Consider the following 16,345-nt stretch of genomic DNA (forward strand, 5'->3'; position numbering starts at 1 on the left):
AGAAAACGGCAGTTGAATGAATAAATGAGGAAGATGAAAAGTTGGTTCTGTGGGTTTGAAGTTGGACAGTAAATGGATGTTGGCTGGTGGCGGCATGTGTTCGGACTGTTTCGAAAGAGAGAGCCGGAATTATAGAAGCCAATTCAGAAGAATTGGTGCCCATGGAAGTATCTGTAGAAGAGGCATGCAGCAGAAACAGTACATCTATGAGAAAGCAAGTGGAGAGACTCTGTTAGAGATGAATCATTAATTAATCTAACTGCCCTCTTCTGAATGGAATCAAGAAGCCTGAGAGAGGTTTTGGGGGCACCACCCCAGATGTGGGAACAATATTCCATGGCAGGGCGGATTTGCGATTTATACAGAGTGAGCAGCTTTTTGGAAGAAAAGTAACACCGAGAGCGAAAGAGAAAACCAAGTTTTTTAGATGCAGAGGAAGCAATATTTGTAATGTGGTTGTGCCAAGAGAGATTAGAAGTCAGGGTAATCCCCAAAAGAGATATCTCATTTTGCCTAGAAATCGGAGTGTCACTAAAGATAAGCATAGGAGCAGAAGAATCCTTTTTGCGAGATATAAGACAAGACTGAGTTTTAGAAGGGTTGAAATCAACTAAGTTGTCTTTGCCCCACTGGAGAATTACCTGAAGATCGGCATTTGAGGAATTGGTAGCAGATTTTCAAGAAGTTGAAGCTGATTGAGCAGTTCAAAGTTTCTCAAAATGGAAAGTGGATTGCAATGTGCTTTCATCGGCAAAACTATGGATAGGATTTCCAGTCAATGGAAGAAAGTCATTAATATACAAGAGGAAAAGAGTGGGGGAAAGAACTGAACCTTGGGGGACACCAGCATTAGTGGAGAAGTTAGAAGACAGAGAGCCATCTACCATCACCCTCAGTGAGCGATCAGAGAGTAAACTGGATAACAAATTACAAAAAACAGTTGGCAAACCATAAGATGGAAGCTTGTTTAGAAGACCTTTATGCCAAACACAATCGAAAGCCTTTAAGATGTCAAGAGCAACTATTTGTGTTTCACCGTTCCTTTCCATTGAATTGGTCCATAAGTGGGTAACATTAGCATTGGCATTAGTAGAGGCATATGATGCAAGAAAGCAAGCTTATTCAGCATGAGCCAAAAAAAAAAAAAAAAAAACACAACCACTACTCCCATTTCACCCCTCCGTTCGTTCAAAATACCTGTCCAGCTGAGCCTTCAATTTGTTTAGGCTACCAACTTCAACAACAAGTGATGGAAGTTTATTCCACAAACCAACTGCCCGCTGGCTAAAGGCAAATTTCTGCACATCTATCCGACATCCGTCCTTCCTCAATTTGAATTTATGCCCTCTCAGGCGATTATTCTGAGCAAGAGGAAGAATCCCATCGGCATTGAGCATGCTCAAGCCATTCAAAGCCTTATACACTTCTATCAGATCACCTCGCCGATGCCTAGTCTCCAGACTCTGTAATTTGCAAAACTTAAGCCTTTCTTCATAAGAGCAACCCTTTGTTCCATTCACTAATCTTGTTGCCCTTCTCTGTACTCGTTCCAGCAGCTCTACATTCTTCTTGAAATGAGGCCTCCAGACCTGTATACAGTACTCAAGGTGTGGCCTGACCAATGCCTTATACAAGGGAATAATCACATCCCTATCCTTGCTAGAAAAATTCCTGTATATCATTGACAAGACACCATGAGCTACTCTTGCAACTCGTTTGCACTGCTCAGAGAACTTCATATCTGCCTGCACAATTACCCCTAGGTCCTTTTCATTCTCTACCACTGTCAGCGTAGTACCACAGAGTTGATACGTTGATCTGGGGTTACTGTTTCCCATATGTAGTACTTTACATTTGTCAATGTTAAACTTCATTTGCCACCTCTCAGCCCATCTGCTCAACCTTTTCAGATCCTGTTGCAGCAGCATTGCATCAGTAGTGTCCTTAACAACCCTGCCAACCTTTGTATCGTCTGCAAACTTGGACATTAAGCTTGATATACCATCATCAATATCATTTATAAATACAGAAAACAACAATGGACCCAACACTGAACCCTGAGGAACTCCACTAATAACATTAGTCCACGTTGAGCAGTGTCCATTGATTACCACTCTCTGTCTTCTGCCACTCAACCATCCCTTTATCCATAGCAGCAATTTGCCTCCAATTTGTGCAGCAGTCTTCCATGTGCAACAGTATCAAAAGCCTTTCTAAGATCCAAATATATAATTTCAAAGTTATTCCCTGCATCCAGTTCTTTTGTGACTACATCATAGTATCCAATCAAATTGGTCAGACAAGACCTGCCCTTAACAAAACCATGCTGTGTCTGAGCTATAACTGAATTCTTGTCTAGATGATCCAGCAGTGCTTCTTTAACCAGTGCCTCCATTAATTTTCCTGGAACCGAAGTTAAACTAACAGGTCTATAATTACTTGTGTCAGCCTTTGATCCTCCTTTGTGAATTGGGGTTACATTTGCACATCTCCAGTCTATGGGTACCTCCCCTGAGTCCAAAGAAGCTCTCATAATTATGGCTAGGGGTTTGCTTACTTCCTTTGCTACCTCCTTTAATATAACTGGATAGATCCCATCCACCCCGGGTGCCTCAACAATTTCTCCTCCACATAAGCCAGAATATCACCAGTGGATCGACACTGACGGAATCCAAACTGGCGATCGTTGATCAGACGGAAGGTTTCTAGATAGTTTAAGAGTTGGCGGTTAATTGATTTCTCCATTACTTTAGAAAGAGTAGAAGTAATTGTAATGGGACGATAATTGGATGGGAGGGATTTGTCACCCTTTTTAGGAACTGGCTGGATATGAGCAAATTTCCAAGCAGAAGGAAAAACACCTTTGGAATAAGAAAGTGAAAAAAGGCGGCAAAGAATAGGAGTAAGTTCAGGAGCACAGGTTTTGAGAACAAGTGGAGAAATACCATCAGGACCTGGAGCTTTCTTAGCATCAAGATTCATCAAAATCCTTCTGGTATCCTTTTGACGGAAGACCACAATAGGCATTGAATGGAGCTTGTTGGGAATGGTGGGATGTGTTTTAGCAAGATCATTAATACATGAACTGGAAGAAAAATGGGATGCTAGCAGGTCAGCTTTATCCTTGGCTGAAGTGACAACAGAATAATCTGGTTTGGACAGAGGTGGGAGCAGAGATGGGTAAAAGTTGCGGCCAATAGCTTTGGCAAGAGATCATAATGCTTGGCTACCATTAGGGCAAGAAGCAAGTTTTCTACTCTTAGCCTGTTCAAACTCTAGTTTGGACTGATTAATAACTACTTTACAATTGTTGCGAGCTTTGGTGTAGGCAGAAAATGAAACTGAAGAATTAGAAACAAGCCAATTACAATATGCAACATTTTTCTCTTGAACAGCCTTAGCACATTTTTTGGAAAACCAAGGTTTAGATAAATGATGAGATTTTAAAGTGGAGTGTGGGATAAAGGATTCCATTCCTGCAAGAATAATTTCACTGACACGATCTGAGCAAACGTTGACATCAGAAGTTTTGAAACAGTAATCCGACCAAGGAAAAGAAGAAAAGAAGTCTCACATGTCACCCATTTTGCATTCTTGTAATGCCAAACAACACGAGGTTGGGAATAGCCATGAGATAAAGGTTCCAATGGAGAAGAGACAATCACCAAGTTGTGATCTGAAGTGCCTAAAGGACCTCTCACTTCAACAGTGTACTTAGAAGGGTTGTTTGTGAGAAAAAGAGCAAGCAAGCATATTGGCTGTATGATTAGGATTGTCCAGTATTCTTGTAGGTAAATGAACAATCTGTGCTAGTTCATTAGTAATTGCAAAAGCCTTAGCATCTCGACCTGCTGGGTCGGTGTGACTAGAAAACGGAAGCCACCTGGAGTTGTGAACATTAAAATCACCAAGGAAAATTACCTCACTCTTAGGAAAGTTGGACTGGAGAATGTCAAGTTGCAAAGAGAGGAAGTCAATGAGCTCCAAGTGATTAGTGGAGTTGGGAGAACGGTAGAGACAACAGATGAATTTGACACAATGAGATAGTGAGATTTAAAAGAAGATCAAAGAGAAGGAGATTCTAAATTGCCAAGTCTCTGACAGGGAATATCAGAACGGACATATGCACAAGTACCACCTTTGAGGGAAAGGAATCATACAGTGAATAATTTGGGCATCTGAGATGAGCAATAGTTGAATCAACCGATAACTGAGATTCTGTCAGAAAAAGTACATGGGGTTTGGCAGACTGCAAGTGGAAATGGACATCATTGAGATTAGAATTGAGACCACGTATATTTGTGAAATGAATTAGGAAGTGCTTGGGAGGTTTAGATCTTTTCGCAGATAAGCTTGCTCAATAGTAAGAAAAAGTGGGTGGGACATGCTGTATGAAGTAATGAAATTTTTGGATATGGCGTACACGTGGTAAGAATATACCCAGATCCTTGACATAACGTGGCCTTGACAATGCTCTCCGCATACACACTACTCGGACTCCCTCCAGTCACTATCTGGCAGAGTAGAGGTAGCAAGATTATACACTAGCTGATCCGGAAACCTCCTAGAGAGTTACAAATAGGTTCGGTCCGGTGTACTAACTAGCAGCCGGCCTGCAAACACCGTTTTAGAGCTGTACCCTCGAAATGTAAGGAATATTGGATCTCGCCACGACATTCATCCTAACCTCAAAAGTCATCAATCATACTGCATGATGGAAGAGATAGGGAAGGGTTGACCAGAACTTAGCTCTAGAGACTAAACATGGGTTCCACCACTTCAAGCCTCCAATGAGCAAAGTCTCATCCGGTTGATGAGAGTCATCTACCACCTAGAGGGGGGAACACAAAAATTCCTCAAATTTTCCTGTCTGGTGGTGCCATTTTTAATTTTAAAAATATTTTAAAATCATTTTTTAAACCTACTAGTTGAGCTCTTTCCAACTGTGTATAATAAGTTATAGGTTGTTGACATTTTATGACCCTTTCACATTTCCCCCCCCCCATTTCTCAGACAAATTTTTGTCAACAACGATCAATATGGCATTATGTTGGCCCAAATAATGTACAAACACATGCAAAATTTCAAGTCAATAGGTTGAGTGGTTCCAGAGATACAACTGAAGATGAGAAATGCTGTGACAGATGGACAGACAACCGAGTGACAGACAACTTCGTTAGACTACGGACCCTAAAAATAATAAGTAAAAAATAAATAACAAGTAAAAATAATTTCATAATAAAATTTTTGTAGAATATTCCAAATTATTATTAAGTTTTCCTCCGACACCCTATGCCGACTTCTTTTCTTCCTCTTTGTGTGTCTCTTGCTGAATGACGTTTCCAAAGCAGCTACAAAATTTGCTGGATGGAAGCAGGTCAGCGGTGGGCCTACAACTTTAAGAAACAGTAGTGAAGAAACTGTTTTTGTCATTAACAAAGATCTGGTTGGGCCGGCGATCAGATTCGTTTGTGAAAATCCTCGTTCACATTCACTTAATGAAATTGGTATCATACTCAGAGTGTCCATCAAATGCTTCAATTCTTCAGAGACCATCTTTTCAATTAGGTATTCCCGAAATCCATGAATTGTATCTCTTTCATTTAACTGTAACCTAATTGACAATTTTCTAACTTCATTTTCACCAAATGCCATCATTCCATCAGTTGCACATATTTGTTATGAATATACTCGTAGCTGCACCTGAAAGGCAAGTCATACCAGTCTGAGTTAACTTGTAGTCGGCATCCTGGGCCAGATTGCCAAATACGAATTAACTCGTAGTCGGCATTCAACGTGTTAACAAACTCATGCTGTGTTTGAAATATTACTGCAGTCTTGTCTAGATAATCCTGCAATGCTTTCTTAATCAATGACTCCATTATTTTCCCTGGAAAAGAGGTTAAACTAACAGGGCTGTAATTCCTTGTGCAACCCTTTGATCCCTCTTTATGAATTGGGAATACATTTGCACATCTCCAATCCGTGGGAACCAACCCTGAATCCTAGGATGCTCCCATAATTATGACTAAGGTTTTGCTTACTTCCTTTGCTGCCTCCTTTAATATAACTGGATAGATCCCATGATGGGAACATTGAATATGCTACATATTCAAGGTGTAGAAAATGAAAAAGACCTAGGGGGATTAGTGTACAGTCCAATATGAAGTTCTCTGAGCAGTACAGATAGATGGTCTGGGACAGCTGGTAGACTTCAGCTGATAATACACAAGAACTTTGCTAGCTAGCAAAGTTCTTGCTATACAAAAAAGTATCCTGCTATATACAAAATTACCACATCTTGAGTACTGTATACAGGTCTATAAGCCTCATTTTAGGAAGGATGTGGCTCTGCTGGAATTGATGCAGTAAAAAGAAACATGATTAGTCAGTGGGGTACAAAAGGTTATGCTTACCAAGCAAGACTTGAATTCTGGAAATAGTGGCAGCTGGAAACTAGGCACCTACTAGGAGACCTGATTAAAATGTTTAAAGTGTTAAATGGATTGAGTAAACTAAATGTCAGTAGCATCCTAACTCTTTCATGGATGATGCCCATAAGGGGACATAATTTTAATCTGAAAAAAAGGAAGGTTGCAGGATAGATGTGTGGAAATTTGCTTTTAGCCAGAGTAACTGATTTACTGAAACAAACTTCTATCTGGTGTTATATAAGTGGGGAATTTGGATAAATTGAAGGAAGGATTAGACAAATTGTCAGATGTGTTGGGCAGCTGACAATTTTTTTTTTGCTGATGCTGTGTAAGCTTGTTTTCTTGCATCATCTACCACTACTAATTTCTGCTTAACTAGTTAAAAATATATATACCATATTTTCTGAATGGAAAGATGTTGGACATTAGAAGACTGGAAGGTGTGCTGGTCGGATGAGTCACGTTATTTACTCCACAGCGTGGATGGTTGTGTATGGATTTGGCATATGTGCTCATGATTTAGAAGGCAAATTTTGGAAAAAAATAATTAATTGCATATATTTGTAACGCAAATTCACAAGTGCTCACTAAACAAAATGTCAGTGTAGAATGAAGCTTTTCTTAAACTTATAACTAATTATGTGTCATTACTGTCACACTCATGATTAATGATATTACATTTAGAACTTTAATTCAATTTCTTCAAAAAAATGTACCATCTTCACAGCCATCAAGGACAAGGTAAAGTAGGTCAACTTTACCTTAATCCCAACTCTACTGCTTATGCAAGTGTACCTCACTGCTTATGACGATGATGATATTAAAATCTGGGCTATGTCCACTCTAATTCAGGAGGCACAGCAAAACAACTCATTTCTTAATAATTCTACTGCGGTGGTCACATTTTAGGCTGTTTGGTCTTCATACTAATCCTGAGAAGTGTACCCAGATCTCTTTCTACAAGAAAACCCATTTAATCTTAACATTCTTACTGGTATTCAGCCTGTTAAACTGGTTTTCTGTTATAAAGATCTGGATCTTTGAAACTAAACTTATTTTTCATTCTCATATCAACTTTCTAAAAGCTCTATCTCTCTCCAAGAGATGTGGTTTTGAGATAACAGCCCCTTCACATCTCCAGCCCAGTTACATTTTTTGCTATATAAAAAATTTTCTCCCTTCTTCCATCTTATATGCTGCTGAAATATGGTCAGTCGCTGCAACTTCCCACATCAAGAGTTTTCTCTTGGTGGAATATCAGCTATTAATGTGGGCAAATCTAAAAACTGGCCATGAATACACTATCTCCAGCACAACAACAATAGAGAATTTAAAGTGGGTTCCACTGAAAAAGTTGCTTAACATGTTTGAGAGACCTCTTCTGTTTGGGATAAGGCTGGCTGACATATTTCTACCCCCAGAGTACCTGGCACGGGCATTCATTGATTCCTCTCTCTATTCATATCTTTTCTAGGGGCTCACATCTGGTGAGTATGGGCTTGGCACACCCAGGGTCCTGAGCTGGATATCATCATCATTCTTTTTTTCTTGGTGATTCTCTCTCTCTCTCTCTCGGGTTAATTCAGAAATTTTTTTTTTTTGGCTGGTGCAGCATAAGCCTCAGGCTTCCTTGCACCATATGGCTAATAATAATAATAATATCCATCACTCAAACTTATTCAGTAGCTCAATGTTGATATAGTCTTATTCTCTACAGACTACTAATACCACAAGGAAACTATTAACACTTATCCTATCTTCTAAACTCCTAGTTAAGTCCCCAGTTATGTTGTCCCCAGTTAAGCATGTATTCATCTAGTGCAACAATTAACGGATATTTACTTAAATGTTGATTCCACACTTCTTGAAAGAGAACATGGCAACTGTCTTGTGTTTCACTAACTCACACTAATCTTTCACCCATTTGCACACCTGGGAAATGGTTGATCACTTCATTCATTCTTTTGTTTTCAAATCATGATTTGGTGCCTTCATTCATTTGGTCCGCTTGACATACATGAATTGAACAATTTAAGAGTTTGTTAATTGAGACGTCCACTGGCTGCAGTTGCCTAAGACCTCCGGAATTACAATTGACTCCATGTTTAATTAGTAACCTTTTATGTTGCCATTACGTGCGAGCTGAAATGGACAAAAAATAAAAATTAAAAAAAGCTTTTTCAGGATGTGCCTGGATATTCGACCATACTGTCTCTATAAATGGCTAAAGATAAAATATTACTGCATGCTGGTATACTTTTGGATCATAAGATACAGGGGAATTTCAGGCAACATTTATCCAGGAAAATACAGTGCATCTTATTGTCCAGAAAAATGGCATATCTTTTAAGTAACTATCATATGCAAAAAATTCAATTAATTTCACCCACATTATAACTCAAATTTAATATCTTACTGTCAAAGACAGCAGCGCCTCTTTTTCCTGAGGAGATTGAATCTTGTGAGCAAGAAATCGAACTGCTTTCTGTGAGGCATTTTGTTCTTTATCTATCACTTTGATGAGTTCTCTAACTGCCTCTGGATCTGGTTCCTTATTTAGGAGATTAATAGACTTCACTGAAATTAGAAAATTTTTACTCAGTACAAAGACATGTAAGATAAATAACATTTGTAAATACTTCTTAAAAAGTAAAAAACTATATACAATAACCTATATTAGTCTAAATAAATAGTAGCATAAAATTAATTGTATATATAACACAAAATAGTTTCTATAAGCAGGCATATACCATTTTAATATATCGGCAGAATTTCAGAGGATAGTCATGAATCAACCATAGTTTTTCCTCCAGCATGACCACTAGGTCAGAGGAGTTCACAATACATCACAAATATGATCATTAACCATGTTTAGCAGTCTACTGAAAGAGCAGCAGCTACTGCACCCTTGTCCAGACCACTCGGCTCTTACTATAGTGCTTTAAAAATATTTATTTCTCGTGGCAAAGTTTTTCTGTACTTAATGACACAAACATTTTCACAATTAATATATACACTCCTCTTTCTATGGAACCAAAAATGAATCAACCAAATCAACATTAAGCGATATAATTTAAAGAAAAGGGACAGGAAAAAGAGAGAAACAAGAACTGGATTGCATGTTGATTTCTTAAATGATGATAGGTATCATGGGCTGAAGGGTGGGGGAGGAGAAAGAGAGAGAGAGATGTGATTGAGTTTTATTTGTGTTAAACTTGCCATATGGAAAAGAATATGATAATGAGAATGCTCATTTTGAACTGTATTTGGCATTAGAATACCAATTTCCTTCTTTCATGTTAAAAAATCATAAAAAGATTTAACAGTTCAACATTAAACAAGTTCACATTTTGTTAAATTCCATATAAAGTATTATGTAAAAAAAGGAACACTGTATATGCCCTGAAACTATTTAACAAATTAATGCTAAAATGTAAATAATTGCTTGGTACTTGGGTGGCAATTTTGCTACTTAAGGAACCTTCAATCTACAGGAGTAAATGATTCCAGTCTTCTAATTTCTCCACTAATGCTGGTGTTACCCCCAAATTTGTTCTTTCTCCTACTCTCTCCTTGTATATTAGAGGTGTAGGGTAGATGCCCTCGAAGAAATTAATATGAGGGGCCCATCAAGCTCTCAGCTGCTCAACTCAACACAAGAGCTCACTATTGTGCATCAGGCAACGTAGAGGCAATCTCCAAGGCAGAATGCACAGGTCCCACAGGAGTTAGTTATTGTTGATGACTCTATTGTCAGGGAGACAGGTAATATGTTGTGTAAAAAGGATAGATGAAATAGGACCAGAGTAGGTCTGCCAGGGGCAAAAATTGATGATGTTGTGAAGCATATATCATCTTTTAAGGGCACAAAGGGTGATATTGTTGTACACATTGGCACCAATGACATTAAGAGTAAGAGATCTGCAGATTTACTTAACAAGTACAGGTCAATGATGCAAAAAAGTCATGAGTTAGGGTTAAATTTGAAAGTGTGTGCAATTCTGTGCAGACATGATAGTAGAAAGTACATGATGAGAGCCTTGTCAATCAATTCAGCCCTGGAAGGATTGTGCAAGGCTCATGGGGTAAAATTTTTTTTCAGCATGGTCTGTGCTTGTTAACAGGAGAGACTGCTTCTACAGGGATGGGATACACTTAAATAGAAAGGGTGCAAGAATATTTACTGATGCTATCGAGGCAGTGTTAGGTGTGTCAGAAAACTGCTAGCTTGGGAGAATTCACAGACTAAAAGGTTATAAGTAGCCACAGGCAGAGGTGATGATGATTCTTGCACTACTTCTATTAGAATAAGCAGCGGCATGGAGCGAAGGGTGCTGGGGGTTTCAGGGACTGATTTTTTTTTTTTTTTGGTAGTTGTTGGCGCATAGGTTTCTGTGGCCATAATGCACCTCCCAAGGTTTTTGCAGTACTTTGATCCAAGCCCGAGGCGGGAATCGAACCCGCGACCTTTGGGTTGCCAGGCAGGCACTTTACCCACCCGGCTAGCCCGGTCGGCCACAGGGACTGATGGCAGTCATCGTGAAACAGGTGGGTATATGGGATGTGTTAGGGTAACTAAGAAGAAGAATGGGTGCATTTATACCAATGCTAGAAGTATAGTAAATAAATTTGCTGAATTTGAACTCTTGGTCAAGCCATCAAAGGTGGATATTATTGGGATATCAGAGACGTGGTGTCACACAGATATCTGGAATGCAGAATTGGAATTTGGGGAGTACAATGTGTACAGAAAGGATAGACAGGATAGGAAGGGAGGAGGGGTTATGCTGTTAATTAAGAAAAACAAAATCAAAAGAAGTGCATCCAGTTGACAAAGATGGACAGTGCACTGTTGGGTCAGTTTGGTGTGACATAAGCAATGCGAAAGCAAAGATAAGAGGAGTGTGTTATAGGCCTAATGACTTGAATGAGTACAACAAACTTCTGTACAGATAAATAGAGTGGGCTAGTGTATCAGAATGTCTTATAATGGCGGATTTTAACTTCACAGACACTGACTGGAACTGAATTGAGATGGTCACTCGTGCACTAGCGAGACTTTTATGGATTTATTGGATGATTGTTGTTTTCTGCAGCAGCATGTTCGAGAAGCAACCAGAGATCTGCTGATCTGGTTATCAGCAGTGATCATTCATGTATTAAGAATTTGCAGATAAAGGAACTGCCACCCAGTGGTTCCTTTAAGTAAATCCCACTGATGTGGGATTTTCTTAAAGAGATAATTACCATCAGGGGTAAAGGAAAGGGTTTGAATGAAAAGGTCCTCTTACCAAGAGAGGATTAAATTCTGCAAATTGCAGTGGCTGGAGACTAGGCACCTGCGAGGTGATCTGATTGAGGTGTACAAGGCCTTGAATGAGTTGAGCACCTGAATTCTGACAGGATTCTTCCACTTGTTCAGAATACAAACCTAAGGGGGCATAAATTCAAATTGAGGAAAGACAGTTGTAGAATAGATGTGAGGAAATTTGTCTTTAGCCAGCGGGTGGTTAATTGCTGGAACAAACTTCCATCTGTCGTGGAAGTTGTTAAATAAATTTAAGGAGGAACTGGACAAACATTTAGAGGGAATGGTTGTGTGAATCGATTTTTTTTTTTTTTTGGCTGATGCTACATAAGCTCATACGCTTGCTTTCTTGCATCACATGACATGATTACTATTACTATATTAATGATCTTCTTCCACTGATTGGAAATTCTATACATAGTTTTGCTGATGTAGCACATTGCATTCCACCTTCTAATTTGAGAAACCTTGCTCTGCAGAAATGCTTCAACTTCTAATTATCCATCACCAATTCCTTAAATACTAATCTCCAGGTAATTCTCCAACGGAACAAAGATACATTAGTTAATTTTAATCCTTCTAAAACTCAGTCCTGTTTTATATCATGCAAAAAGGATTCTTCTGCTCCTTTGCTTATTTTCAATGACACTCAGATTCCATATCTCTATTAGGGATTACCCTGACTTTTAATCTCTTTGGCATATGCACATCACAAATACTGCTTCCTCTGCATTTAAAAAATTTGGTTTTCTCTTTTGCTCTAAGCATTACTTTACTTTTCTTCTAAAAAAAACTCACTCGTTACAAATCTTGAATCCCACTCTCCACCATGGAATACTGTTGACACATGTGGGGTGGTGCACCCAAAACCTCTTCAAACTACTAGACTATTCAAAAAGAAGGCAGTCAGGTTAATTAATGATCCATCACTTACAAACTTACAAAGTCTTTCCATTTTCTGTGTCACAGATGTTCTGTTTCTGCTGCAGGCTTTTTTCTGTAGACACTTACATGAGCACTGCTCTAAATTTTCTTCTGAAATTTCCCTCTGCCTTTCACCAAACAGGTCCAAATACATGGCACAACCAGTCAACATCCATTTACTAAGCCCATACTCAAATCTTGTGAGTATGGGCTTAGCACACCCATGGTCCTGAGCTGGATATCATCATTCTTCTCTTTCTTGGTGATTCCTTTCTACTTCTGACCCTTGTTCTCTCTCTCTCTCTCTCTCTCTCTCTCTCTCTCTCTCTCTCTCTCTCTCTCTCAGGGTAATTCAGAAATTTTTTTTTTTTTTTTTTTTTGGCTGGTGCAGCATAAGCCTCAAACTTCTTTGCACCATATGGCTAATAATAATAATAAACTAAAACTCACCGAACCAACTTTTCTACCTCCTCATTTGTCCCTTCAACTTTCAGCTTTCTGGAACAACCTTCCTTCACATGTATTTCTGAAAATTATAAATAATGGAAACGCAAGTATAATGTGAACAAGTATCTTCTTCTGTCTTCCCAAGCTTCAATCATGGTGCTAAATACTATAGGTTCTAATGCCTTTCATGTTTTGGGGTTTAAAAAACAATATATATATATATATATATATATATATATATATATATATAAAAATAATAGTAAATGAAATTAAAATGTAAAATGCGATATTTAGTGTTCCTTTTTCTACAATAGTATCAGAGACAATGTTTGTCTTTAGTAAAGTTAAGTACAGCAGGCAACCCCCGTATAACACGGTACTTCTATCACGATTGATAAATAGCGGCAATCCTTGCACAACAAGGTACTTATATAACACGGTTTCGCTTTAACAAAAGGAGCACAAAGTTCAAAATGGAGCTTCAAAAATGCTTAGCTCCATACTATTAAATTTACAAAGATCTATCAAGAAAGCAAACAAACCCAGATTACTGAGTGTTTTTAGAGAGAGCAGAAGATACCTGAAGTCTAAATGCTGCAGAAGAAAGTTCAGAAGTTGAAGATATTCAGCAACAGAGAAAATGTTCTCGTTTCGTTGTGCTTAGCAGCGATGAAGAGAAAGAAAATTAAATAAACATACATTATCTGGCATATATGTATCACAGTTTGTATGATGTTTATTCAGTTATTACTATTTTGTTTTAAATTAAACTTTCAATAGTTATAAAGAAAATGGTGTATTATTGTTAGCTTTCGCAACGTAAACCCCCTTTTTGTACTCGTTCTTAGTCCCGTATAACACAGTTTCGCACTACATGAGATTATAATAATAAAAATGAGAGTTAAGTCGATATCTAAATAGGAGATCTTTTTTCAATTTCTGGGATAAAATCAGATAAATTAAAATTACATTAAATTAAAAACACTGAATTTGAATAAATAAATAACCTAAAATACCTCGATATGCTCATACTTCCCGCACGTGAACACTCCAAGCACCAGCACATGTGCTCAGTCTTCTTTAGTGCGTGGGTTATCTGATGTCTGGGACTGGTTGATGTTCGCTTGTTCCGGTGCTTGGAGGGTTCACATTTATTATTATAATTAAGAAAAGGGAGATAGATTAAAATTTTCATCTCCTAGTATTTTAGATACTACATGAAATTTTATAGGAACAAAACTATAGTGTTATAGGAGGGTTACCTATATTGAACTTCAAACTATAGAAAAGTATATAACTAATTAAACATGCATGCACTCATGAAAAGATTCAGAAGTAAATGTGATATAATAATGCTGTTTATACAAACTCTGTTTTTACAGAGCAAGATACTTAAATTTTGCTAATGCACTACCAGTACATTAGTAAGCATTAGCATTACTAGTGGCAAATGATGTAAGAAATCAAGCTTATACAGCATCAGAAAAAAAAAACTTCACATTCACCTATCCATACCCTCCAACTGTTTAGCTGTTCCTTGAATTTATTCCAGTTGTCCACTTCCACAACTTCATGAAGTGTCTAGTTTCCAGATGTTGCAATTTGAAGAACTAAAGAATTTCTAGGGAAGAGAACCCTTTTCTTCCCTTCACCAATCTAGTTGCCCTTCTCTGCACCCATTCAACAGATCTACATCCTTCCTAAAGTGAGTCCTCCAGACCTGAAAGCAGTTCTCAAGATGCAGCCTAACCATGGCCTTATACAAAACGATAATCAACTCATCCTTGCTAGCAAAATTCCTGTATGTCATTGACAAAACTCCACGAGCTGTCCTGGCAGCCTGTCTGCATTGCTCACAGAACTTCATATCTGACTGCACAATTACTGTGGTCTTTTTCATTTTCCACTACCCAGAGTGTAGTACCACGCAGTTGGTACATTACTCTGGAGTTACTGCTACCCATATTCAGTACTTTGCACTATCAATGTTAAACTTTTTGCCATTTCTTAGCTCATCTGTGTAACTTTTCTAGATCCTGTTGCAGTAGCATACTGTCATTAACCACTCTGCCAACCTTTTTATCAACTGCAAATTGGACATTAAGCCTGATATGTCTTCATCAATATCATTAATAAATATAGTAAATAACAATGGGCCCAACACCAAACCCTGGGGGACTCCACTAATTAGCATATGATGAAAGAAAGCTTATACAGTCAGCCAAAAAAAAAAAAAAAAACATTCCCATTTCACCCATCAAATCACCACAAATGTTTGTCTAGTTCAGCTTTAAATTTAATTAAGCTATCAACTTCCACAACAGATGGAAGTCTGTTCCAGCAATCAACTACTTGCTGGCTAAAAGCAGCAAACTTCTGCATACATATCTATTCTGCAGCTGTCTTTCCTCAATTTCAACCTATGCTCTAATATGATTATAATCCATGAAGAGCAGTGTCCATTAATTACCACTCTGTTGTCTCCCACTCAACTATCCCTTTATCTAATTTACCCTTAATGCCATACAGCTCCAATCTGTACAGCAGTCTTCCATATGCAACAGTATCAAAAGCTTTCCTGAAATCCAAATATGTGATATCAAAAATATTTTTTGCATCCAATTCCTTTGTGACCACATCTTTGTATCCAATCAAAGTGGTCAGACAATACTTCCTCTAAACAAACCCATGCTATATCTGAACTACAAACTGCGGTCTTGTCTAGATGATCCTGCAATGCTTCTTTAACAAGTGACTCCACTATTTTCCCCAGAACAGAAGTTAAACTAACATGTCTGTATTATTCATGTCACCCTTTGATCCCCCATTGTGAACTGGGGATACCTTTGCATATTTCTCCAGTCCATGGGGACCTCTCCTGAATCCAAGGATGTTCTCATAATTATGGCTAGGGTTTGCTTACTTCATTTGCTGCCTCCTTTAATATAACTGGAGAGATCTTTGTGTGATGAGAGCCTTGTCGATCAATTCGGCCCTGGAAAGATTGTGCAAGGCTCAAGGGGTAGAATTTTTTTCGGCCTGGACTGTACTTGTTAACAGGAGAGACTGCTTCTACAGGGATGGGATACACTTAAATAGAAAGGGTGCAAGAATATTTGCTGATGCTATCGAGGCAATGTTAGGTGGGTCAGAAAACTGCTAGCTTGGGGGAGACAAACACTAATAGATTAACAGTAGACACTGGCAGAGGTGAAAGAGATTCTTGCACCGC

At 38.4% G+C, this 16,345-nt stretch overlaps 1 protein-coding gene across 1 annotated transcript in view; it reads right to left on the bottom strand.

Moving 5' to 3' along the window:
• The window catches only part of LOC150082350 (ADP-ribosylation factor-binding protein GGA1-like), a 100,130-nt gene that overhangs the window by 43,807 nt on the left and 39,978 nt on the right, over positions 1–16,345 (bottom strand). The window contains exon 2 of the mRNA XM_090380491.1: positions 8,851–9,011. Coding sequence (XP_090236617.1) covers positions 8,851–9,011 — 161 coding nt within the window. The remainder of the gene's footprint in view (positions 1–8,850; positions 9,012–16,345) is intronic.

Source organism: Mastigoproctus giganteus, chromosome 8, assembly GCF_048544385.1.
Source record: "Mastigoproctus giganteus isolate SK-2022 chromosome 8, ASM4854438v1, whole genome shotgun sequence".
Taxonomy (NCBI): domain Eukaryota; kingdom Metazoa; phylum Arthropoda; class Arachnida; order Uropygi; family Thelyphonidae; genus Mastigoproctus; species Mastigoproctus giganteus.